This window comes from Palaemon carinicauda, chromosome 21 (assembly GCF_036898095.1).
Source record: "Palaemon carinicauda isolate YSFRI2023 chromosome 21, ASM3689809v2, whole genome shotgun sequence".
In the NCBI taxonomy this organism is placed as follows: domain Eukaryota; kingdom Metazoa; phylum Arthropoda; class Malacostraca; order Decapoda; family Palaemonidae; genus Palaemon; species Palaemon carinicauda.
The window spans coordinates 48,730,958-48,755,673 of NC_090745.1; the positions used below are offsets into that span (position 1 = coordinate 48,730,958).

General features: G+C 34.9%; 1 protein-coding gene across 1 annotated transcript in view; it reads right to left on the reverse strand.

The window, feature by feature from the left end:
- LOC137615275 (secretion-regulating guanine nucleotide exchange factor) overlaps positions 1 to 24,716 on the reverse strand; it is a 660,562-nt gene that overhangs the window by 56,962 nt on the left and 578,884 nt on the right. The window contains exons 6-7 of the mRNA XM_068345004.1: positions 9,817 to 9,923; positions 8,736 to 8,963 (exon numbers count right to left, since the gene is read on the reverse strand). Coding sequence (XP_068201105.1) covers positions 8,736 to 8,963; positions 9,817 to 9,923 — 335 coding nt within the window. The remainder of the gene's footprint in view (positions 1 to 8,735; positions 8,964 to 9,816; positions 9,924 to 24,716) is intronic.

Genomic DNA, 24,716 nt, shown 5'->3' on the forward strand with positions numbered 1-24,716 from the left:
GCGGACGCGTAACTTCTACCATCTTTTAACATGTCGAGAAGCGTAACCTCAGCTATCGTCATCATCCTTCGGTGGCGTTTAGGCTCACTACCAGCCTTAAGAGAAGCAGAACGCTTGGGAGCCATTACAGTAACAAAAAGTTCAACTTAAAAAAGTCGCACACAGCACAGATTCACAAACTTAAGAACGTCTACTCAGCGATACGCGGTAACAGAGTGGACGATCCAGCCCCGCGAGAACTTAGATGCTGCGGGTAGGAGATGATGGCAAAACACCAATCACAGGCTAGATAACAAAACTTGAGTTCTGATTCGTCATCTATCAGCGCTTGAACCAATCACAACCCGTCTTACAGTACTATGATGCGTAGGTTACCAACTCATAGAAGATGCCCCGCGCATACCGAACGTACGTAGATTAAGTAAATACCGTAATAATAATAAATACTGTAATGATAATAATACAGTACAGTACTGTAATAATAATAATAATGATAATAATAATAACAATAATAATTTTATTAACAACAACAACAATAATAATAATAATAATAATAATAATACAGCTTTACGTACGCTATTTTACGCCTCTCTCTCTCTCTCTCTCTCTCTCTCTCTCTCTCTCTCTCTCTCTCTCTCTCTCGTACGGTTATTCGAAATGTGATTTTTGCAACAAAGAATATTATTGGATGCAGTACTACGTACGTATACATACAAAAGATTCATGGAAAAGAAGCACATCCATTACATTTGTAGTACAGTAGTAGCCAACAGCAGCCTTACACCATTCTAATATGGTATGACTGCATCTGATTTGCGTTTCATGTTCGATTTAATTTTACTACGTACTGTATACAGTACTGAATTATCGTATGATCACATTCTCTTTTCGTGTTTTATTTCTTTCTGTGCTGAATTATATATCATATGTAATGCAATGAACAATCAGTAAGAACAGATATTACTAATTACAGTATTAATGGAATTACAGGTAACAAAATATCGTATTTGGTTGTCTTCAGATTTCGCGGTATTTTCGAATTTTCCGGAAAATCCGCGATATGTATATATATATGGGTTATGGGAAAACCCCGCGAAGTGGTGAATCCGCGATTGTCGAACCGCGAAGTAGCGAGGGTTCACTGTATAGGTGAGCGAGCTAGTTCAACCTAGCATTCCTATACATTTTTTCTCTGGTAATATTTTAGCAGTTATATTCCTTAGAAATGGTGCTATAGGAGCATTTAACTGGCCGGCACAGGTTGAGCCCAGAAAAACGACTGTCACCTTGGTGCTGTTTGGAAGGTTCAGTCACAAACTGACCGTTCACCTTCAACATTGATAGGGGGTTTGGGGTAAATTTGCCTGCAATCTTTTTTATTTTCCTCCATAGAGAAGATGGTGGTGTTCTACAATTAATGGAGGAAACAAAAGACACCTAAGACTGGCGTCTAGCTTCTTTAATGGCACAACGGAACTGTGCTCTACACTTATTATATGTTATGAAATTTTCCGCAGTAAGAGGTCTACGCAATCTAGTCAAGAGATTTTCTGGTGGCTCTGTGCAAGACACTTAATACTGAAGACCACCACAGGACTGGTTGTCTTTTGAATAATCCTGTGGTTTTGGGAATCAAATAGATTCCTACCGTATGGAGAGTTCCATTCAGTAGGTCTATGGCATCATCAATACTTTCAAAATATTCTGCACTCCCCACATTTCACTTAACTTACGAAATTTAACTCGGTCCGCCTTGTCAAAATTCCATCGTGGAGATCTTTGTAAAGATGGACCCTTGTTGGTGTTTATAATGATTGGTGCATGATCACAATTATGCCAATCATCTAATGTCCTCCAATCAAAGTTGAAAAGGCAGTTAGAGATTGCAATTGAAAGGTCAATGCATGACAAGGTACCTGCCGGAACATGGAAGTGCGTGAGCTCTCCTGTATTGAGTCCGACATCCTCATTCTCCACAATTGATGAGATAATATTACCCCTGGTGTTTGCCAAAACATCACCCCATTAAGGATGTCTACCATTCATATCTCCCAAAAAGAGAAAAGGTTGAGGGAGTTGTTGAATGACCTCTACTAAATTATCATATAAAATATCATTTGGAGGCAAGTACAGAAAGCATATTGTATATTTTCTCCCTATATCAGTTTGTACAACCACTGCCTGCAGGGGTGTACGAATAGACAAAGGTATTTGGGGAACACCTCAACAAACGTTCATGAGACTTCCGCTATGGCTCCCTGCTTGTTGATTATACGGTGTTCTATAGCTAACATACTCTCGAGGACTAGGAGTGTTAGCATCAAGCTTACTTTACTGTACACATACAATTATAGGGGAATCCTCATGAATTTGGAGCTTAAGTTCATCATATTTGGCCCTTAAATCCTGAAAATTCCATTGCAAAATTGAGGAGAAAGCTAGTGATTATTTCTGGGAGACATCTTGGATGAGGTCTTCCCATTAGCAGTTTTTAATCTAACATTATTACCCGTAGGTTTCTTCAGAGATGGTTTTGATATGTTGGGTTTTACGTTTGTGTTTTTCTTTGTGTCCTTTTGATCTATTTGTTGAGGTGGATGGTGGACCTCAACTTGAATTTCTGATTTATTTAGTTCATCTTCTGGTTCATTAGAAACACCAACAGACAAAATATCTAATTTATTTGATGCCACAACGTTAATATTTCTGATGGGGGGGGGGGGATTGAGAGAGATGGAGGTCTCTCTCTTTCACGATTAATAGAGGGTGGGATTCTAGGTTTTTGCACCTTTCCCACTACAGGTGCATCAGGTAAGTTGGTTTTAAGTGGAACCTCCATCAAATCAGGCAAGGGCATGGTCTGAGAGAGGTTTGCACTAGTTTTTGTAATGGGAGATGAAGGCTGTACAGAAATGCTTACCTCGTCATTTGACATTTTATCAGATTGTATATTTCTTTATCTAGAGCTAGGTGGGTTGGATTTTAATACCTTAGCATAGGTATTTGATTTATCTAATAGCCTTTTGGCATGTCCCACACTTATATGTTTTAAATTACATTTGTTGAGGGCCGCTTCCTCCAAATTATACAGCTCGCAGCTCTTGTCTGTGGATTTATGTTTTGATGCAATTTAAACACCTGAATCCAAGTGCACATTCTCCATGGTGAGATTTGGAGAAAATACCACACATTTCCCATTTTTGCAAACTTTAGATGGGTGCCCAACTTTAAACCAATTAAAGCATTGCAGTGGCTTCTGCTTGAATGGTCTTACTTTAACCATTTTGTTTTCAATAATAATATGAAAAGGTACATCAGCATCATGGAACATGAGGATTATTATTGATGTACCTGGGACTTTATGAACTTTCCATAAATTTAGTGGACAAATGGTCAGTATTTCCTCCTCTGTAAATTCATGATGATCTCTGTTAAAATCTATTCCCCTTTTAAGGCTAAATTTCTAGTAGGGTTTGACAACTAACTTAATATCATCATTAGTTGTTTTTATGTTGGACAGTATTACAGACTGTGTACCTAATTTGGCATGGATAAGGAAACTAATTTTTTCCAAAACGAGTAATATATCACCCAGTGCAATAGTTCCTACTTTTTTTCTTAATTAATTTGCATATTTTGAAATAATTCCCTGAAACTCCCTTTGATTCAGCTACAAGCCACATTGGTGGTTTTAGCTTTCTCTGGGAATGCATAACTAAATCAGTTTCCTTTTCTAACCAATCGCCAGGCCTATATACACCCAAATCCTTTGGTGCCTTATCGAAGCGAGCAGCTGTAACATTCAAGTTATTAATTATAATATTATTCATGTTACACATGGCATTAAATGCTTCGTCATAACTACTGTAAGATATCCATGAATCCCATTTTTCATCTTCAAGTTTCATCCTTATTGCTTTTATACATCCAATGCACCCAAATGCTTTATATAGATTATTATAGTTTGTCTCTATTGGAATTTAGTTAACATCAAGGATTCAAAGTTTCTTCATGTTACCCAAATTACTCGATTTCGGAATATCAGTAGAATGGTCCTTTCCCGTTCCAAGGTCATCAACAGAACTTTCCCTATTCAAATTAGCACAGGTCATCAACAGTGCCGGGGAGGAGTCGGCATATATCAAGGGGATGGGGAGTCAGTGTTTGAGGGGTCCATAGTTAAGGGTAGGATCTTCTTTTCGTTTTTTGTTGATTGTTTTGTTGGTTTACCTGCTTGAGAATTTTAAGAAAGTATCATACGTTGGAGATGAAATTTGCATTCCCAACTATCGGCACAATGAGAGTATACTTCCCAGATGGTCCACTCCATACCTTACCCGAAGGATAGCACCAAAACAGGTATAGAGGCACAGATGTAAGCTAAACCCACCTGTTAGGACTGATACCAAGAAAATATGGGATCATCCTCCCAATATCTCTAATGATGGGCTTCCGGCCAGAAGCCAAGAGTCCCACCTCAAGGATTGGATCCCCCTGGATTCCGATGACCCAACCCTTGAGAGTAGTTCCGCCAAAAAGGTGTAAACTATCTTTAGGATGGCTATCATCCAATACTCTCACAAACAGCTTTTGAATGCAAATACCTGCCAACCGTGATCCCTTCTCCCATTCATCTAAGCAGGCAGTAATAACGAATGTGGAAATATCCACACCATCTAAATAATAAAATAAAAATAAATAAATAAATAAAAATATGAACAAATATATATATATATATATCTATATCTATATATATATATATATATATATATATATATATATATATATATATATATATATATATATATATATATATATATATATATATATATATATATATGTACATTTATATATATATATATATATATATATATATATATATATATATATATATATATATATATATATATATATATATACTTAGAGAAATAATACTCACAGAGTTAGGACAACAAGACAAAAGAAAGTTGAAAAAATTAGGAGAAGGCCGAAGTATCTATTGAGCTGAAGAAATAGATGAAAGTGAGAAAAATTTAGATTCGAACTTGGGGAGTAATTTCCCCAAGTTCGAAAGTCCTCTTATTTGTCACAATTCTTTAACATTATGAAGAAACCACATGACTTCAATAAGGAATTCTATCGTTAAGAGGGTGTACCACAAAGGTTTTCTTTTTATGGTTAGATTGTATTCCTTTTTCAGTTGAAGCATAAACTCTCTGAGCAAAAGCTCTAAGCTGAGTATAGTTATTCCACGTCAAATCTGATCTTTTACTCTTCCAAAGATTATAGGCCTCCTGCTTCTCCAAATAAGCATGTCTACAATCATCCTTGAAACATGGTTTGTCCTTCACTCGGTACCTTGGCAGTACGAGAAAGAATACGCCTATCAATTATGTTGACTAGATTCTCATTCAAAGGGACAAAAGGATCAACACTACTATACAATTGTGACCAATTAAGCCCAAAAGATCCAGCAAATTCCCATTTCAGTCTGCTTGAGATTTCATATAAATATTACAAGAGTATGGTACATCAGGGACAGAGCTGCTCAGTCTTCACTACTAATGAAATCAAGGCATGATCAGATGTCCCAACTGAAGAATCAACCTTACTTGTTATAATGACAGGAGAGTCAGTGTATACTAGGTCTAAGCAGTTTCCAGACCTGTGAGTAGTTCCACTTATGATTTGCTCACAACCTGATTCAGAGGCAAAGTCTAAAATTCTTAAGCCATGACGATCGGTAAGAGAAACTGAACTTAACCACACCATATGGTGAGCATTGAAATCACCAACAAAGACAAAAGAGGCCTTTTTTTCCTCTTGTATCTTAGCCATAATGGTAAGAAGACAATGGAAGATAAAATCATCCATGTCTAGATCCCAGTAGATTGAACACAAATAGAAGTTGTTAGGCCTACCACAAACTTTTATTACCTGAATATCATGACATCCACATTCATAGTAGGACTTATGAGAAGAATGGTAATCAGTCCTAATATACACCCCCATTCCCCTGGCTCTAGGGGTGGCATTACGTTTCAATATTATTGCCTTCTTAAAACCAGTTATAAGGAGCTCAGATGAGTGCTTCATATTAGAAACCAAAGTTTCTGAGCACAAAAGAATACCATACAGTCTGGACGCAACTGTAAGGTCTTGAATATTTGCATGAACCATGAATATTGCAATACTGTAGACAACATTGACGAAATCTATGACATAATGGTCCCATATTTTGCTCATTGTCTCCAGAGAGCATAAGAATTAATGGTAATAAAAAAGACACATCATACTTAAAAGTTATATTAACAAGAATGATAACAAAAACAAACTGTTTTACGGAAATATAAATAAAGTGATTGATTAAACCCATAGACTACAGAAAAAAAAAGTTGGAAAAGCTGGTCAACATGAAGGAGCCGATACACCATGCAAGGATAGCCACTTCAACTGAAGGAAGGACAGTAAGGATGGTTTTGAGAAGAAATAGAATCAGATAAGGAAAAGATAAACCACCAGGCATCCATTGCCCTTCTATTAAGCCTGCCCAACACACCATTTAAGAAAAATCAAGAGACAAAAAATAGAATAGTGTGCTCAAGTGTACCCTCAAGCAAGAGTACTCTAAACCAAGACAGTAGAAGACCATGTTACAGAGTCCATGGCACTACCCAAGAATAGAGAACAATGATTTGATTTTGGAGTCTCCTTATCCTAGAAAAGCTGCTTACCATAGCTAAGGAGTCTCTTCTACCTTTACCAAGAGGAAAATAACCACTGAACTATCAAAGTACAGTAATTAGCCCGAGTGAAGAAGTGTTTGGTAATTTTAGTGTTGTCAAGTGTATGAGGAAAGATGAGAATGTGTAAAGAATAGGCCAGACTATTCGGTGTATAAGTAGGCAAAGAAAAAATGAGCCGTAACCAGAGAGAGGGATCCAATGCATTACTGTTGGGCCAGTCAAAGGATCCAATAACTCACTAGCGGTAGTATCTCAAAGGGTGGCTGGTGCCCTGCCCAACCTACTACCTCGTTTCCAAAAAGTAGAAGGGCAAATGTCCAGTATTTCTGGTTCGGAAAAATCATATAGGTCACTATCGAAGCCTATTCCTTTACTGTAACTGAAGTTCATGCGTGGTTTAATATATTTAATAGGATCAGTGTCTTCAATCTTCATGCCACAAAGCATTTAAGCTTCAGTATCTGATTTAGCATTGATTAAAACAGATTGCTTATCGCATTTACTAATATCCTTAATTTAATTAAACCAAGTTTATTTGTGTATAAATTTACTCATCCTAAAATAGTTGTAATTATCAATCGTCCCAGATGCAATGATCCATGTTGGAGGCTTGGGGGTTCTTACTTCTTGAGGTTTATGCTCTATTACTTTCCTTCTCCATTCTTAAGGTTTATATGCACCCAGGTTTCTTGGTGCTTTATCACATAAACCCCAGAAATAATACAATTATCAATTTTTATGCTGCCCAATTTTTTGTTTACCTCTAAAGCAATCTCGAATCTTGAAAATAATACACAAGCTTCCCAAAAGCCTTTAATACTGTTAAGTTCCAAGAAAATTTCTTTGATTGCCCCAAATCTATAAAAGGCTTCCCAAATTGTATCATAACTATAACCAATTAGAATATTTTCTAAATGGAGAATTTCCAAATTTTTAGTTGGATCTGGTATTATACCAGAACCCGAGAGTGAAGTATTACTGTTATCCTTATCATACATAAAATTTTCAGCCAGTGCCGATAAATTGTCTGTAATAACTAGACGAAGAACTTTTGTTGGGTGAATCCTTCATATTGCCGAGGTCAACAGAATTTTTCTTATTTACACAAGCAGAGGTCGTCAACGGTGTTTGGGGTTTGCCATCTGACCCAAGGGTATGGGAAACATTACGTTTACTTATTAATTTTTTGGGGGAGGGAAGGGGTAATAATAATAATGATGAAAGAAAAAACAATGGAAAAAAATAGGTATAAGGGGAAGAAAATAATAACTCTCAAATCCCCCCCAAAATACCCCACCAATGACACCTGCAAGGGCTGCTTTGGCCTTGAGAAAATAGTGAGGATCTTGACACATTGCATTTATAAGAGCCATCCATGGTTAATCAAACTTAGACAAAAGTGTGGTCTCTGACTTCACTGGTATAATAAACCTTTAGTGAAACAATAAATTTCTCTGTCATATGACTGTAGTTCAAAGATCAAAAGAAGACAGAAAGAGGATGAATCCAACAAATATTCATGTAAATGCAATTATTCCATAGTCTTCAAAGTGAAGGATTCAAATACTTACAGTATCAATTACCAGTGACATTCTAAGTATGCATGTCACAACATGAACAGTGTAATGCACATGCAGAGAGCAACACATATAAATAAAGAATGGCCTCTCTTAGTTTTCTGCTATGCAGCACACACAATAATTGTCATCTGACTTCACTCAACTTGAACGACAAAAGCTGTTGAATGCATTATACTAATTTTAATTCTATTTTTAACACCATTATTATAGTCAATTATTATGCCCCAAAATAACATTGGCAAAATCTGTTGAATGTATATATGCAATAGTCATCCTTATATGACTGTGTTGTTCACTTAATAAAGAAAAAAAGTAAGTTATTTGGGAGCTCGTCATTGATTTTATTCTTCCTTCACTTATGTCGTAACAGTAATACTACTGTATAGCAATAAAACATGAATTTACTAACCTACACCTCTGGTGAAGAAGTTCATTGGCTGCAGTATCAGAGCTTGAATCTTCTCCATCTTCCTCTAAAGGTCCTAGCTGCCCATAGTCTGCTCTTCCCCAAATGTAAACAGCTCCCGATGCAACACCAACAACGCAATGGGTCCACCCGGCTCGTAACCATAATACTCGTTCACCACCAAAATAATTGTGAGGGATTGTCAAGGGGCAAGTAAAATAGGATACATTTCTGAAAAAAGGAGAAAATGGTCTGAATAAAGAAGAAAATGGTCTTATATATACATATATACATACATACATACATATATATATATATATATATATATATATATATATATATATATATATATATATATATATATATATATATATATATATATATATATAACTACAAAGGAAAATTTCTAGGTTCCTCAATTAGTAAATCAGGAATTCTGAGTGTAAAGTTATACTGTAAACAGTAGGTCCTTGGCTTATGACAGTCCCGTCTTATGACGTTTCGTGGATACGACAAATCTCCCATTAAGGTAAGGAGTTGTATTACTGTACAATTTTCCACTGTTTAGTATAATACTACAGAATACTTTTGTCCTCCAATTTTTTTTTTACTACTGATTATATTTCTATGTCATTAAGTGTGCTTTACGATCTAGATTATGACTTTACTATTCTGCATTAGCAAAGGGAGGGGGTGACTTCAATATTGTATTTAAGTGTATTCTGTCTTATATAACAAAATTCGACTTGCACAGTGGTGTAGGAATGGACTCTATAGTAATCCAAAGACCTATTGCATTTGTTTGCAATCTACTTTTTTAAATACTTATACCATTAACTATACCTTGAGAATTTGCAACATGTGCAATAAGGACAAAATGTAAGCAAAAGTATCTCAAACAAAAAGAGGGAATGAGGCCTCTGGAAATTCAACAATGGACATAATAGCAAAGATACTTCAATGAAAATATCAAATATAAGAATTACTTTAATGATAAGGTGAAGATACCTTGGGGATTACACATTATACTGCATTTTGAAATATCAAACAAAATGCATTAGTGAACAATAATTCAACAAATTACCTTGGATCATGCGCCAACTGGCCCCATTTATTATCGCCCCACGCCAACACATGACCTTCTGATGTTAGGGCATACGTGGTGTTTTGGCCACAGGCAACACTGCAAACCTAAAAAAAAGTAAATATCATCTCGAATATTTTCTTTATCTTAATGGCAACTTTTCTTCTCTTGACACCTAAGTCAACTTCTAGAAAACTAATATAAAGGACATTTCCTTGAATCCAAGGAGACCAAAGTAAAACCCCTGTCCTTAAAAATAGGAGGTCATGAACACTTGTATTAAAATGTTGCACATTAACTATACAAGGTCTTCATCTACTCTCTGTGATTATATAAATATAAAGTTAAATAAGCAATAGTATGGCCAAACTGATTGAACAGCATACCAGCCCTTTCGATAAATCACAAACAGATAATGAATTAAAAAGTATTGAATAATTTTTTTTTATACATATTGAAGGATTTAGAAACAATACTTTATGAAAGATTACAAGCACTTTTTTGTTTTGTGATTTAGATTACTGGTGTGGTGTGTGTGTGAAAGTCTCACTGCTCCTCTAATGGAAAAGTTGCTGACCAAATTAAAAGTTCAGAGTACGTAAATGAAACTTCCTTTTCGTTCAGGCGGATATCCAGAGAAGACTAGGCAGGTTGATTATGCAAAGATAATGACAATAATAATTGGCATGCCAGTACTGAACTCTAATATAGCTGTCCCAACCAACAAATGAAAATCGTCAAGATCAAAGGGTAATGCCCTATGACCCCAAGGGAAGACTTGTGTGCACGTACTCTCAGCTGACCTAGTATGTAGATGAAGCACTGGTATGTCAGTTACCTCTCTCTATACCATCCCCAGGTTGGTGTGGTGGAGGTAGGTGGAGTAGGAGGGACATAGAGCATGGCACCTTGCCAACGTAGATTCTAACTCCACATCCGAACTGCTGTGGCTCATGGAGAAAGTTGCTTCTTACCCCATCTCGAGATGTGAATGAAAAAAAACCACCCTAGTCTACAACTATAGTTAGTTGGGCAGTTACATACAGACTAAGTCTGGGAGAGTTTGGCTGAGATGCACTGTTAAAAATTTGCTATAAAATAACAGTAAAAATCCTGGAATACATATTGCCAGGCAATTACTGTTTTAAAAACATATATATTGACATAAAGGAGTGATATCCCTTATTAGGCGCATGACCACATATATACTGTTTAATCATGACCTCTGTTAACTGCTGATCAATCTTCATACAACCCAAAAATTTCAAAATATTAGGATAAAGGGACGTAATTGGCTTCTCAAAGGCCCTACGCCATCCTTCTACATTGCTACTGGTTTTTGGTATGTTATCCAAAACAAAAGTATATACATTCCCCATTTCATGAAGGAATTTTGGGTGGGCGGCAATGACGTCTTTCTATCCATGTATCTTCAAAATAGTCAATATCTTGAGCTTCAAATAGGAAAACTTCATTGTCACACAGAGCTTCGAATGTGTCTACTATGTCATCCACGGCATAAATATCAATGCACCTGACATTTGCAACTTCAACTGTTGTTTAAGTTGGCAAGCTCGAGTTTTTCGTATAATGCACTGCGAAAAAAAAAACATCCTTTCTGAATAGTGTTTGGCCAAACGCGTTTGCTTGTTTTTACTTTTAAGTACTCTAGATGAAGAATAAATTTTAATTAATAGAATTCATGGGTAATAAACAGAATTTATATTGAGATAATGTTTGATTGTACTTTTATTCTAGCTTTAAGAAGTAAAAGTCCGTTTTTTTGGCATTTTCACTCCTTTGTAATTTTTTCTTGTATAACCAAATCTTTACCTTACAAAATACTTTGCGGTGAATTTTCCTCATGGTGAACTTTCCTCGAGGTTAACTGATGGGAGAGAATTCTTCCTAGGTGAATAGATGGCCTTAAACATTTTGGGGAACATCTCGCCGAACGTATATGAGACTTCCGCCATGGCTCCCTACTTGGAGATCATACGGTGTCCTATAACTAATATATTCACGAGGAAAAGGAGTATTGTGATCAAGTTTGCTCTCCTGTAGACATATAGTTATGAGGGAGTGCTCATGAATGAGGAGCTTAAGTAGTAGTATTGGATTAAAGCCAACAGTTCTTGTTGGCACGGGCCATTCCCTTGGTCGGCCCGTAGTAAAGAGCTTAAGCTCTTCATATTTAGTTCTTAAACCCTAACAATTCCATTGAAAAATAGAAGAAAAAAACTATGGTTTATCTTTGGAAGACCCCTTGGTTGAAGTCCTTCTATTAGCAATTTTTGATCTGATATTTCCCCGTGGTTTTATTGGAGAGGGTCTTGATAGATTGGATTTTGCATTTGTGTTTTTATTTTTGTTCTTTTGATCTAATTGTAGTGGGGGATGGTCGACCTCACCTTGAATCTCTGATTTTTTTTAATTGTCTCCCGGTTCATCAGAAACATCAACTGACAAAACATCATATTTATTTGAGGTCATAATTTTCATGTTTCTTATGGCAGGGGGCAAGAGAAATGGAGGCCTCTTTCTTTTTCGATTAATAGGTGGCGAGTTACCAGTTTTGTACACCTTCCCCACAACAGGTGTACCTGGTAACTTGGTTTCAAGTGGAATCGCCATTAAATCAGGCAAGGACATAGCCTGGGAGAGGTTAGTACTATCCTTTGTAATGAAAGATAAAGGTTGGATAGGAGAACATATTCTTGCCTTATTATACAGCGTTTTATCAGTAGATTGTGAATTTCTTTTTTGAAAACTACCTACAGTAATAGGTAGGTTAAATAACTCCTGAGGAACTTTTCCTCCTGTTTTTAATGTCTTTGCATAGGTAGTCGATTCATTTAATAATCTCTTGGCATGCCCTATGCTTACATCTTCAATAATTGATTTATTGAGGGCAGCTTCTTGTAACTTATATAATTGGAAACTCCTATCAGTAGATTTATGATTAAGAGTTGCAGTTCAAGCACCTTGCCTCAAGTGTACATTCTCCATAGTGAAGATTGGAGTATTAAAAATTTTATCATTATTACAAACTTTGGAAGGATGCCCAAATTTAAAACAATCAAAACATTGCAGTGGCTTCTGCTTAAATGTTAAAACTTTAACCCTTTCATTTTCTATGTCAATGTGGAAAGGTGCATCAGCATCCTGGAAAGTAAGGATAATCATTAATGTTCCAGGTACTTTATGTACTATCCACACTGTTAATGGACACATACGCAATATCTCTTCTTCTGTGAATTCATATAGGTCTCTACTGAAAACCACTTCCTTTCTTTATCTAAAGTTTAGATGGGGTTTGATGGCCAATTTTATATCATCATTGTCTGTCTATAAATTTGAAAAATAACAGACTGTGTGTATGACTTGGTATTTATCAAGTAACCTTTCTTCCCAAATTGAGATAAATCTCCAAGTGCAACTGTTCCAACCTTCCTCTGAAGTTATTTCCAGATCCCAAAATAATATTCTGTACCTTCTGTAGATTGAACAACAAGCCACATTGGTGGTTTCGGCTTTCTTTGGGATGGCAAAACTATCTGTGTCTTTATGAATCCATAATGCTACAGCTTGCATTGAATGCTTCATCGTGACTATCAAATAATAACCAAGAATCCCATCTTGAAGCTTCATTCTAATTTATTTTATTAATCCGTAGCGTTTAAATATCTTATGCAGCACATCATAATTAGCTTCTAATGAAATTTGGGTAACATGCAAGATTTTTAATTTTCCTGTGTTGCCCAAATTACCCTTTTTCCGAATATCCAAAGTATGGTCCATTTTAGTTCATAAGTCGTCAAAGGAATTTTTTTTATTTGTACTCAGAGGTCGTCAATAGTGCCAGGGGAGAGTCAGTGTATCCAGCGTATCCAAGGGTTGGGGGTACATTGTTTGAAGAATCCATAAAACAGGGTTGATTTTAGAAAAAAAGATGAGTTTGATTTACTTGCTCGAGAATAATAAGGCATCACACGTCAGAAAGGACAATTCCACTCTCCACTATCAGCACAATGAGAGTACAGTATTTTTCCCAGATGGTACACTCCATACCCTACCCAAAGGATAGCACAAAAATATAGAGGAACAGGTGTAAGCTGAACCCGCCTATTAGGAATGAGAGCAAGAAACTATGGAATCATCCTCCCCATAACTGTAATGATGGGCTACGAGGCAACACCCATGAGTCCCACCCCAAGCATTGGATCCCCCTGGATTCCTATGACCCAACACTTGAGAATAGTTCCGCCAAAAAGGGCCAACCCATCTTCGGGATGGCTGATATCTAATAATCTCACATACAGCTTTGAATGCAAATACCTCCCAACCGTGACACCACCACCTATTCATGGTATTAGGCAGCAATAATGGATGTAGAAACACCCACGCCAGCGGCAATAATGGACGTAGAATAATCCACGCCCTTTAATATATATATATTTATATATATACATATATACATATATATATATATATATATATATATATATATACACACACAGTATATATATATATATATATACATATATATATATATATTTATATATATATATATATATATATATATATATATATATACACACAGTATATATATATTTATATATATATATATATATATATATATATATATATATATATATATATATATATATAGTGTATATATATATGTATATAAATATATATATATATATATATATATATATATATATATATATATATATATATATATATATATATATACACACACACATTATATATATATATATATATATATATATATATATATATATATATATATATATATATATATATATATATATATATATATTTAAATATATACAGATATACACACACATATATATATATATATATAAATATATAAATATATATATATATATATATATATATATATATATATATATATATATATATCTATATACATACATATACCAAGGCACTTCCCCCAATTTTGGGGGGTAGCCGACACCAACAATGAAACAAAACAAAAAGGGGACCTCTACTCTCTACGTTCCTTCAGCCTAACCAGGAACTCAACTGAGTTCAGCTGGTACTGCTAGGGTGCCACAGCCCAACCTCCCACATTATCCACCACAGATGAGGCTTCATAATGCTGAATCCCCTACTGCTGCTACCTCCGCGGTCATCTAAGGCACCGGAGGAAGCAGCAGGGCCTTCCGGAACTGCGTCACAATCGCTCGCCATTCATTCCTATTTCTAGCACGCTCTCTTACCTCTCTCACATCTATCCTCCTATCACCCAGAGCTTTCTTCACACCATCCATCCACCCAAACCTTGGCCTTCCTCTTGTACTTCTCCCATCAACTCTTTCATTCATCACCTTCTTTAGCAGACAACCATTTTCCATTCTCTCAACATGGCCAAACCACCTCAACACATTCATATCCACTCTAGCCGCTAACTCATTTCTTACACCCGTTCTCTCCCTCACCACTTCGTTCCTAACCCTATCTACTCGAGATACACCAGCCATCCTCCTTAGACACTTCATCTCAAACACATTCAATTTCTGTCTCTCCATCACTTTCATTCCTCACAACTCCGATCCATACATCACAGTTGGTTCAATCACTTTCTCATATAGAACTCTCTTTACATTCATGCCCAACCCTCTATTTTTTACTACTCCCTTAACTGCCCCCAACACTTTGTAACCTTCATTCACTCTCTGACGTACATCTGCTTCCACTAAACCATTTGCTGCAACAACAGACCCCAAGTACTTAAACTGATCCACCTCCTCAAGTAACTCTCCATTCAACATGACATTCAACCTTGCACCACCTTCCCTTCTCGTACATCTCATAACCTTACTCTTACCCACATTAACTCTCAACTTCCTTCTCTCACACACCCTTCCAAATTCTGTCACTAGTCGGTCAAGCTTCTCTTCTGTGTCTGCTACCAGTACAGTATCATCCGCAAACAACAACTGATTTACCTCCCATTCATGGTCATTCTCACCTACCAGTTTTAATCCTCGTCCAAGCACTCGAGCATTCACCTCTCTCACCACTCCATCAACATACAAGTTAAACAACCACAGCGACATCACACATCCCTGTCTCAGCACCACTCTTACCGGAAACCAATCACTCACTTCATTTCCTATTCTAACACATGCTTTACTACCTTTGTAGAAATTTTTCACTGCTTGCAACAACCTTCCACCAACTCCATATAGCCTCATCACATTCCACATTGCTTCCCTATCGACTCTATCATATGCTTTCTCCAAATCCATAAACGCAACATACACCTCCTTACCTTTTGCTAAATATTTCTCGCATATCTGCCTAACTGTAAAAATCTGATTCATACAACCCCTACCTCTTCTAAAACCACCCTGTACTTCCAAGATTGCATTCTCTGTTTTATCCTTAATCCTATTAATCATTACTCTACCATACACTTTTCCAACTACACTCAACAAACTAATACCTCTTGAATTACAACACTCATGCACATCTCCCTTACCCTTATATAGTGGTACAATACATGCACAAACCAATATCTATATAAATATATATATATATATATATATATATATATATATATATATATATATAAATAAATATATATATATATCTAAATATATAAATATATATGTATATATATAAATATATGTATATACATATATATACATAATATATATATATATATATATATATATATATATATATATATATATAAATAAATATATATATATATATCTAAATATATAAATATATATGTATATATATAAATATATGTATATACATATATATACATAATATATATATATATATATATATATATATATATATATATATATATATATATATATATATATATACATAATATATATATATATATATATATATATATATATATATACATAATATATATATATATATATATATATATATATATATATATATATATATATATACAGTATGTATATATCATATATATAATATATACTGTATACAGTATATATACATATATAAATATATATAAATATATATATATATATATATATATATATATATATATATATATCATATATATATATATATATATATGTATGTATATATATATATGTATATATATATATATATATATATATATATATATATATATATATGTATATATATAAATGTATAAATATTTATATATATACGTATATATATATATGTATATATATTGTATATATACACTGTACATCATATATATATATATGAATATATATATATATATATATATATATATATATATATATATATATATATATATATAATATTTGGATCCCGGGTCTGACCACCCAAAAATATATTATACGACTATGACTCCCGAAATCTGGTCATTAACAAAATATACTATACTATGGCTCGTGACTGGGAACCAAACATATATGATACATACTACAACTGGCAAGCTAATTAACTTCTCGAATTTCAAATTACCTTGTTTGCTTTTACATTAAAACTGTTACACTTTAAAACATTGATACCCGAATCCTGAGATCGTTAAATAACTCTGTCAGCAATATATAAAACACTGAATATCCAAAGGTCTCTTAAGTGGGTAATTACCTTTAAGTATAATTATCACTTATTCAACTCTCACTCCGGTTCTTAACAGGAATCGAGCGAAGACTGGTCTCAAATAGTGATAATTGGAATAATACACTCGTTACAAAAATAAATATATTTTATATACATTACAACACTTTGAAAAGAATAACAAAAAATAAGTCACGGTAAAACAAAGACTAAACAAAACTTAGAATAAAACAAAAATGATTCGATCTGAAATTATATAGCTTAACTTGAAGTATTATATCTGAATAAACCTTAAACCTTAGAAAAGAAATAATGCAATGAAAATTTACAAATGCTAGAAATAATTCTGAAAAAATACAATGTTTAAGTTTGACTCTTAATGAATAATAGTTAACCAGATTACTTTACAAATATATCCTGCCTACAGGGACGTTTACAAAAAACGTTATACAATGTCAACACCCACCCTAATACAATGAATTCAATGATCACCTTTTAGTCTTGCATGACACACAATTTGTTTTGGGGCACAGTCACTTAGGAGAGGACACACTTATGTAAAGAATACTACAAAAATACGTTGGTTTGCTAGCGTGAGAGAGAGAGAGGGAGTGGGGAAGGCTGCGGTTGTAACTTGATCTCTATGTCTGTCTGTCTCTCTCACAACCTTGGGTGCTCTATATATATCAGATTTTGCGAGTTCCAGAAGCTTTGAACTTGTTTGCGAAGCGTGGGGGTGGGGGGTGGGGGATTTGCTTTGTGTCAAGAGTTCCCAACTAGATATAAATGTCAAGAGACGAAATCTACAGTTTTAGGCAACTCTCAGACACACCACAACGGACCCGCGAGACGACTCTCCCAGCTAGCTCTACCTGTCTATTGTACTCGAAATAATAAAAAGATAACATCCTCTCATTGGGAATTTTGGAATTTTTGAAAACACGTCACTGAACATTCTTTCTCTAGCATGACGCAATACATCATAAAATATAAAAGAACATTACCTAGGCCCTTGTTCCTATCTCACATGAAACCTACAACACTTTCAAATAGATAACGTTAGACTTCATAGCAAACCTACATGAAACAAAAAGTTAATTCTTTAAAAATCAAACATAAATTACATATTTTAACTTGAATTAAGAATATAATGAAATTCAAGACGAAAGTCTTACGTAATTTACATATAATGCTTATATCTACATGAGAGGGGTTCATTTTACGGGCTGGGTATCATCTCATCAATGCACAAATGAAAACAATATAAACATAAATGACATCATCAATAATCTACGATATTTACTCTACAATAGACCAGCTTCATAAGATTATATATATATATATATATATATATATATATATATATATATATATATATATATATATATATATATATATATATATATATATATATATATATATATATATATATATATACAGTGATACATTGAGATACGAGCTTAATGCGTTCCGGGAACCGAGCTCGTATGTCAATTCGCTCGTATCTCGGATCAATAATCCCATACAAAATAACTAAAAAAAAAAAAAAATAATCCGTTCCCACCCTCTGAAAAAATACCTAAGAACAGAATATTATAGTGGAAAACGCATATTTTTAATTGTTCTATTTCACATTCTTCGCTCACAAAATAACAGATACCTATGTACTGGTTATGATCTGCAATAAAATGCGACATTATTTTAGAGTTCTTACCTTTGAGACAGACGGTAGCGTCTAACGGCGGTGTGTGCGGGGGAGGAGGGACAGAAAAAAGGGAGGAGAGAGACTTGACGGCAACATTTATATGAAATTAACTTACTGTAACACACTTAAAAATAAATGTTAATCTTCTGTTACACTAAACTTAATTCTAATTTTGTTTTTATTTTAATTTTTTACTTTTCTTCTTCCGGCTTGGCTCTTTTTGCCTTGCTTTTTTACTCGATTTCACCTTCACTTTTTGCCGGCCTTTTTAAAAGGAACCTATCTAGGGACGTTTGCTTCCGTCTCCCCTTCAAAAAGTTACAAAAATGACATACACAAGTGTCGTCACAAAAGGCTAATACACGACCACACGTCACTCATGTTTTTCAATTATTTCATGTTTTATCTCGAGTGTCATCATACGCTTTTTCTTTTCACAACTCTTGTTTGCACTCACTTGCTTTGGAGCCATTGCTTATTCACTTAATTCTGTACTGATTAACGCAAAAAACACGTAAAAAATTAAAACGCTACAGCCGATGCTCGGAGATTCGACGGTAAAGACCGAGCGATGCTGTCCTCGTGAGCAGCCTTAGCACACTCGGCCGCACAGGGAACCGTCTCGTATCCTAGTATCTCCAAATTTTCTTGTATCTCGGGGCAAAATTTTGCTTGAAATTTTCTTCGTACCTCAAATTTCTAGTATGTTGGGACACTCATATGTCGAGGTATTACTGTATATATGTATGTATATATATATATATATATATATATATATATATATATATATATATATATATATATATATATATATATATATATATATATGTATGTATATATATATCAGTATATATATAAAATAAATATATATATATATAATATATATATACATATATATAATATATATATATATATATATATATATATATATATATATATATATATATATATATATATATATATATACACATATAAACCACACATATAATAAGGATATTTTACTCATAGAGTTGGGAGAGCAACACTATAAAAAGTTTATTAAATTAGGAAAAGGTCGAAGTAATATTAAGAGGAAGAAACAGATGAGAGAGAGAGAGAGAGAGAGAGAGAGAGAGAGAGAGAGAGAGAGAGAGAGAGAGAGAGAGAGAGAGAGAGAGAGAGAGAGAGAGAGAGAGAGAGAGAGAGAGAGAGAGAGAGAGAGAGAGAGAGAGAGAGAGAGAGAGAGAGAGAGAGAAAATTTAGATTAGAACTGGGGGAGCAATTTCCCCTAGTTTGAGAGCCCTCTTACCCATCACCAAGCTTCAGCACGGGAATGATAAGCCGTGCTGAAGCTCATTGACTTCATCAAGGCATTCTCTCATCAAGAGGGTGCATGATGATAATGCAGCCAAATTCTCTCTGTAACTCTGAGATTGCATGTCTCTTCTTTATTTGATATGAAGTTAAAAGCCTTTTCTTCTTCTCTACATCTATAAAGGTAGCCTTGAGATGTTCTGACTATTGGGATACTTTTTCAAAATGAACACCTTGTGAATTACTCACTTCCAAAGGATTAGTAACATATTGATCATTAATTCTTAACAAAATTGGAGAATTTGGAGTATATTTGCCAGACACTTTATCAACTTTCTTCCAAACGGTAAAATGTGGGGTTCTCTTAATCACTGAAGAAACAAAAGATGACCACGACAAATGCCGACCTGCTTTAATTGCTCATCAAAATTGTACATTGCACTTCTTGTCACGATAATCTGTTCAGTACAATTTCTACAAATGTGATTGTAGATCTGGGTATATCATGAATTTCTGGTGACCACCAAGGGACTGGTTGTTGACGGAACAAAAAACTGTATTTTTGGAATGGAATGCACTCCAGCTATGTGAAGAGTTCCATTTAGTAAATCAATGTCATCATCAACATTTTCAAATTAGACAGCATTTCGTTCTACTTTGCTCAGTTCTACTCTTACCAAGAGGAAAGTAGCCAATGAACAATTACAGTGCAGTAGTTTACCTCTTGAGCAAAGAAGAATTATTTGGTAATCTCAGTTTCACCAAGTGTACCAGGACAGAGAGAAATGGAGAAAGAATAGTCCAGACTATTAGGTGCATGCGTAGGCAAAAGGAAAAATGAGCCGTGACCAGAGAAAGAGATCCAATGTAGTACGCCTGGTCCGTCAAAGGACCCAATACCTCTCTAGCGGTAGTGTTGTAATAGGTGGCCCATTGTTAGCTGTAATTATTATTGGTGCATGATCACTTGTATACCAGTCATACAATGTTCTCCAATGAAAGTTAGCTAGATAGATAGAGCTTTCTACTAAAAGACCAATGCACGAAAAAGTCCCTGTCTGGATATGGAAGTGAGTGGGCTCACCTATGTTTAGAATCCCAGGATCTTCATTTTCTATTATTGATGCTAGCAGATTGTCCTTTGAGTTTGATATAATATCTCCCCATAATAGATGTCTGCTTGTAATTGAAAGATTAATGTATGAAAAGGTACCTGTCTGAACATGAAAATGTGTGGGCTCTCCCGTATTAAGGAGTCCCATATTTTCCTTTTCCACAATTGATGATATAACGAATGCCAGCACCCCCTTGTGTTTGCTAAAATATCAAACCATACACGATGGATACTATTCAAATCTCCCAGTAAGAGAAAAGGCTGAGGGCATTGTTGAATCACTCTTACTAAATTATACAAAATGTTGTTATTTAGAGGTAAGTAAAGAGAGCAAATGATGTATTCTCCCCCAATATCAATTTGAACAACCATTGCCTGTAGAGGTGTGAAAATAGACAAAGATATTTGGGAAACATCTCAACAAACATATAGGGTTGGTTGGATTAAAAACTGTCAGTGACTGAAGCACACTTCAAATGAGGCAGAAAGGTTATCCATGAAAAGTGGATGGAGAACATCATGTGAAATCACAGAGGAAATCCCATTTATAGTTAGGGCGAATAAAGTAACACTAAGCACACTCCACCATGGTACACCTTCCTCCTGACATTTTCTTTCAGACAGAGTATTACCTACTCTAACATGAGAGAGCCATCTTTTTTAAAAAGGAATGAATGAGTAAAAGTAACTCACCTCTCGGAACAAAATCATGGACAGTTTTGAGGATATGATGCCTCCATGTGGTATTATATGCTTTTTCAAGATCGAAGATTGATTGATTGATTGAAAGTTTTCTGGCATCATGACATCTAAGGTCATTGATGCCGATAGCATTATATTATATGTGAAAAATAAAAGAGAATTCGATTAAAACCATAAAAATTAAGATGTCATTATAAAAGTTAAATAGTTTTCAGAAGACCTGCTTCTGAAATAAATCTAAAAATGCCGCTCGCATGGTAAGACACATCATGTCCAAGAATCTTGGCAAGGATGAACCTGACATCCTCACCTCGAGCCTCAAACAGATATAAGTAATTACAATTAGGGCATTTGGTTAAAAAATGCCTCACTGTTAAAGGTACTAAACAGTCGTTGCAATACGGTTGGTGTTGGCCCTTCAGAAGAAACTCGTGTGTCAACCGAGTGTGACCAATACGGAGACGACAAAGAGTCGTCTCCCTTTTTCAGGGATCATGTCATACCTCCAAGGAGATATGACATTTGTTACTTCTCTCATTTTATTGCCATCTAGACTATCCCAGTGCTGTTGCCATTTATCAAAAATCAATTTCTTGATGGTAGATAGGAAATCATTACAGGGAATGGGATACCTTCTTGGTAGCAACTCGGATGCTGCATTCTTTGCCAGTAAATCTGCCTTCTCATTCCCAGACACACTTACATGTGCTGGAACCCAACAAAATCGAAACATTATACCTCTCCGTCCAATAATAAAAAGCTATTCTAAAATCTTTAAAACTAGATGGTTACTAGAATTAAAAACTTCTAAATCTTGAAGAACACTCCTTGCATCACTAAAAAAAGTTAAGTTACCCTTCTTTTCCAAAGCTATTCTCTCAATAACGGTTAGTATGCTATCGGCAGTAAATATGGAAGCTGTTGGAGGAAGTGCACCTCTACAATTAAAACCATTACTACGTACTCCAAATCCAATGCCAGCATCAGATTTGGAGCCATCAGTATACATAAAAGTCGATCCCCTATGTTCTGCAACATGTTCCATAAAAAGAGACCTGGATTCTACGTCAGTCATATTCCTCTTAACTCCAATAAAGTATTTACAAAAAGATACCTCTGGTAATTTCCATAGAGGGGTTGATGATACCTTAAATAGAAGTACCTTAATTCTAAGGCAAAAGAGTTATGGAGTCTTTGCAATCTAAATCAATACCGAAGAATAAAAGACATTCGGTAAAGGTCTAGATGGAACTCTCCAGCATTAACAAGGAGACTTGGGATAGGTAAGGTTCTAAACGCTCCCGTGGATAATCTAATACCAGCATGATGTATTGAATCTAATATTTTTAACCGGCTTGGGGTGGCTGAGGAGTATATTTCATATCCATAACTAATTTTGGAAAAAATCGAGGCCTTGTATAATTTTAAAATAGTATTGCAGTCTGCCCCCATGATGTATGGGACAATACTTTTAAAAGATTCAGAGCCTCAAGACATTTAGCTTTTAACACTTTAAAGTGAGAAACCCATGTAAGCCTACAATCAAATATCAAACCGGAAAATTTAGCTTCACTTACACATGGGATCCGTTGACCTTTAATGTATATATCCGGGTCTGGATGTACTCCCCGGATACGACAGAAATGTACAATATTAGTTTTACTGTTCGAGAACATAAATCCATTCATATCGGCCCACTGGATAATTTTGTCTATTGAGAGTTGTAGTAGTCTCTCAACCATTGCCATTCTAGCTCCAACAAATATGGAAAGATCATCCACAAATAATGTTGGAGAACATCCCGGGGAATGGCTGAGGATATCCCATTAATTGCTAGTGTAAACAGGTCAAGATCAAAGAATACAGTTACAATGATGTTTCTTGGAAACAAATGACTCACTAACAGACGACTGTAATGGACATGTGATCCATTGTAGAGTGCATTCTGCAAAACACACACTGAACTGGTGATAAAATACTCCTCTTTTTAGTAACCTTACAAGCTTTGCAATTACTATCTTTTCCATGATTTTACTTAAACAACAAGTCTATTCAATTGGTTTGTATCATGCAGCGAAAACTTCGTCCTTGGCAGGTTTTAAATAAGCTAAAATTATGGCCAGTTCCCAAACTGTTGCGAAACTATGATATCGCCATATTCTGTTAATAAAACTTAAGATAAAAAGTTTAGTGTTATTACATACATGCTTAATCATTGCATAGAAAATTTCGTTTGTGCATGGGGCTGTATCATTGCATAATGATAATGCAGCAAAATTCTCTCTCTAAAACTCAGAGATTGCATGTCTCTTCTTTATTTATGTGAAGTTGAAGGCCTTTTTTTCTTTACATCTTCAAATGAGGCAGAAAGGTTATCCATGAAAAGTGGATGGAGAACATCATATGAAATCACAGAGGAAATCCCATTTATAGTTAGGGCAAATAAAGTAACACTAAGCACACTCCACCATGGTACACCTTCCT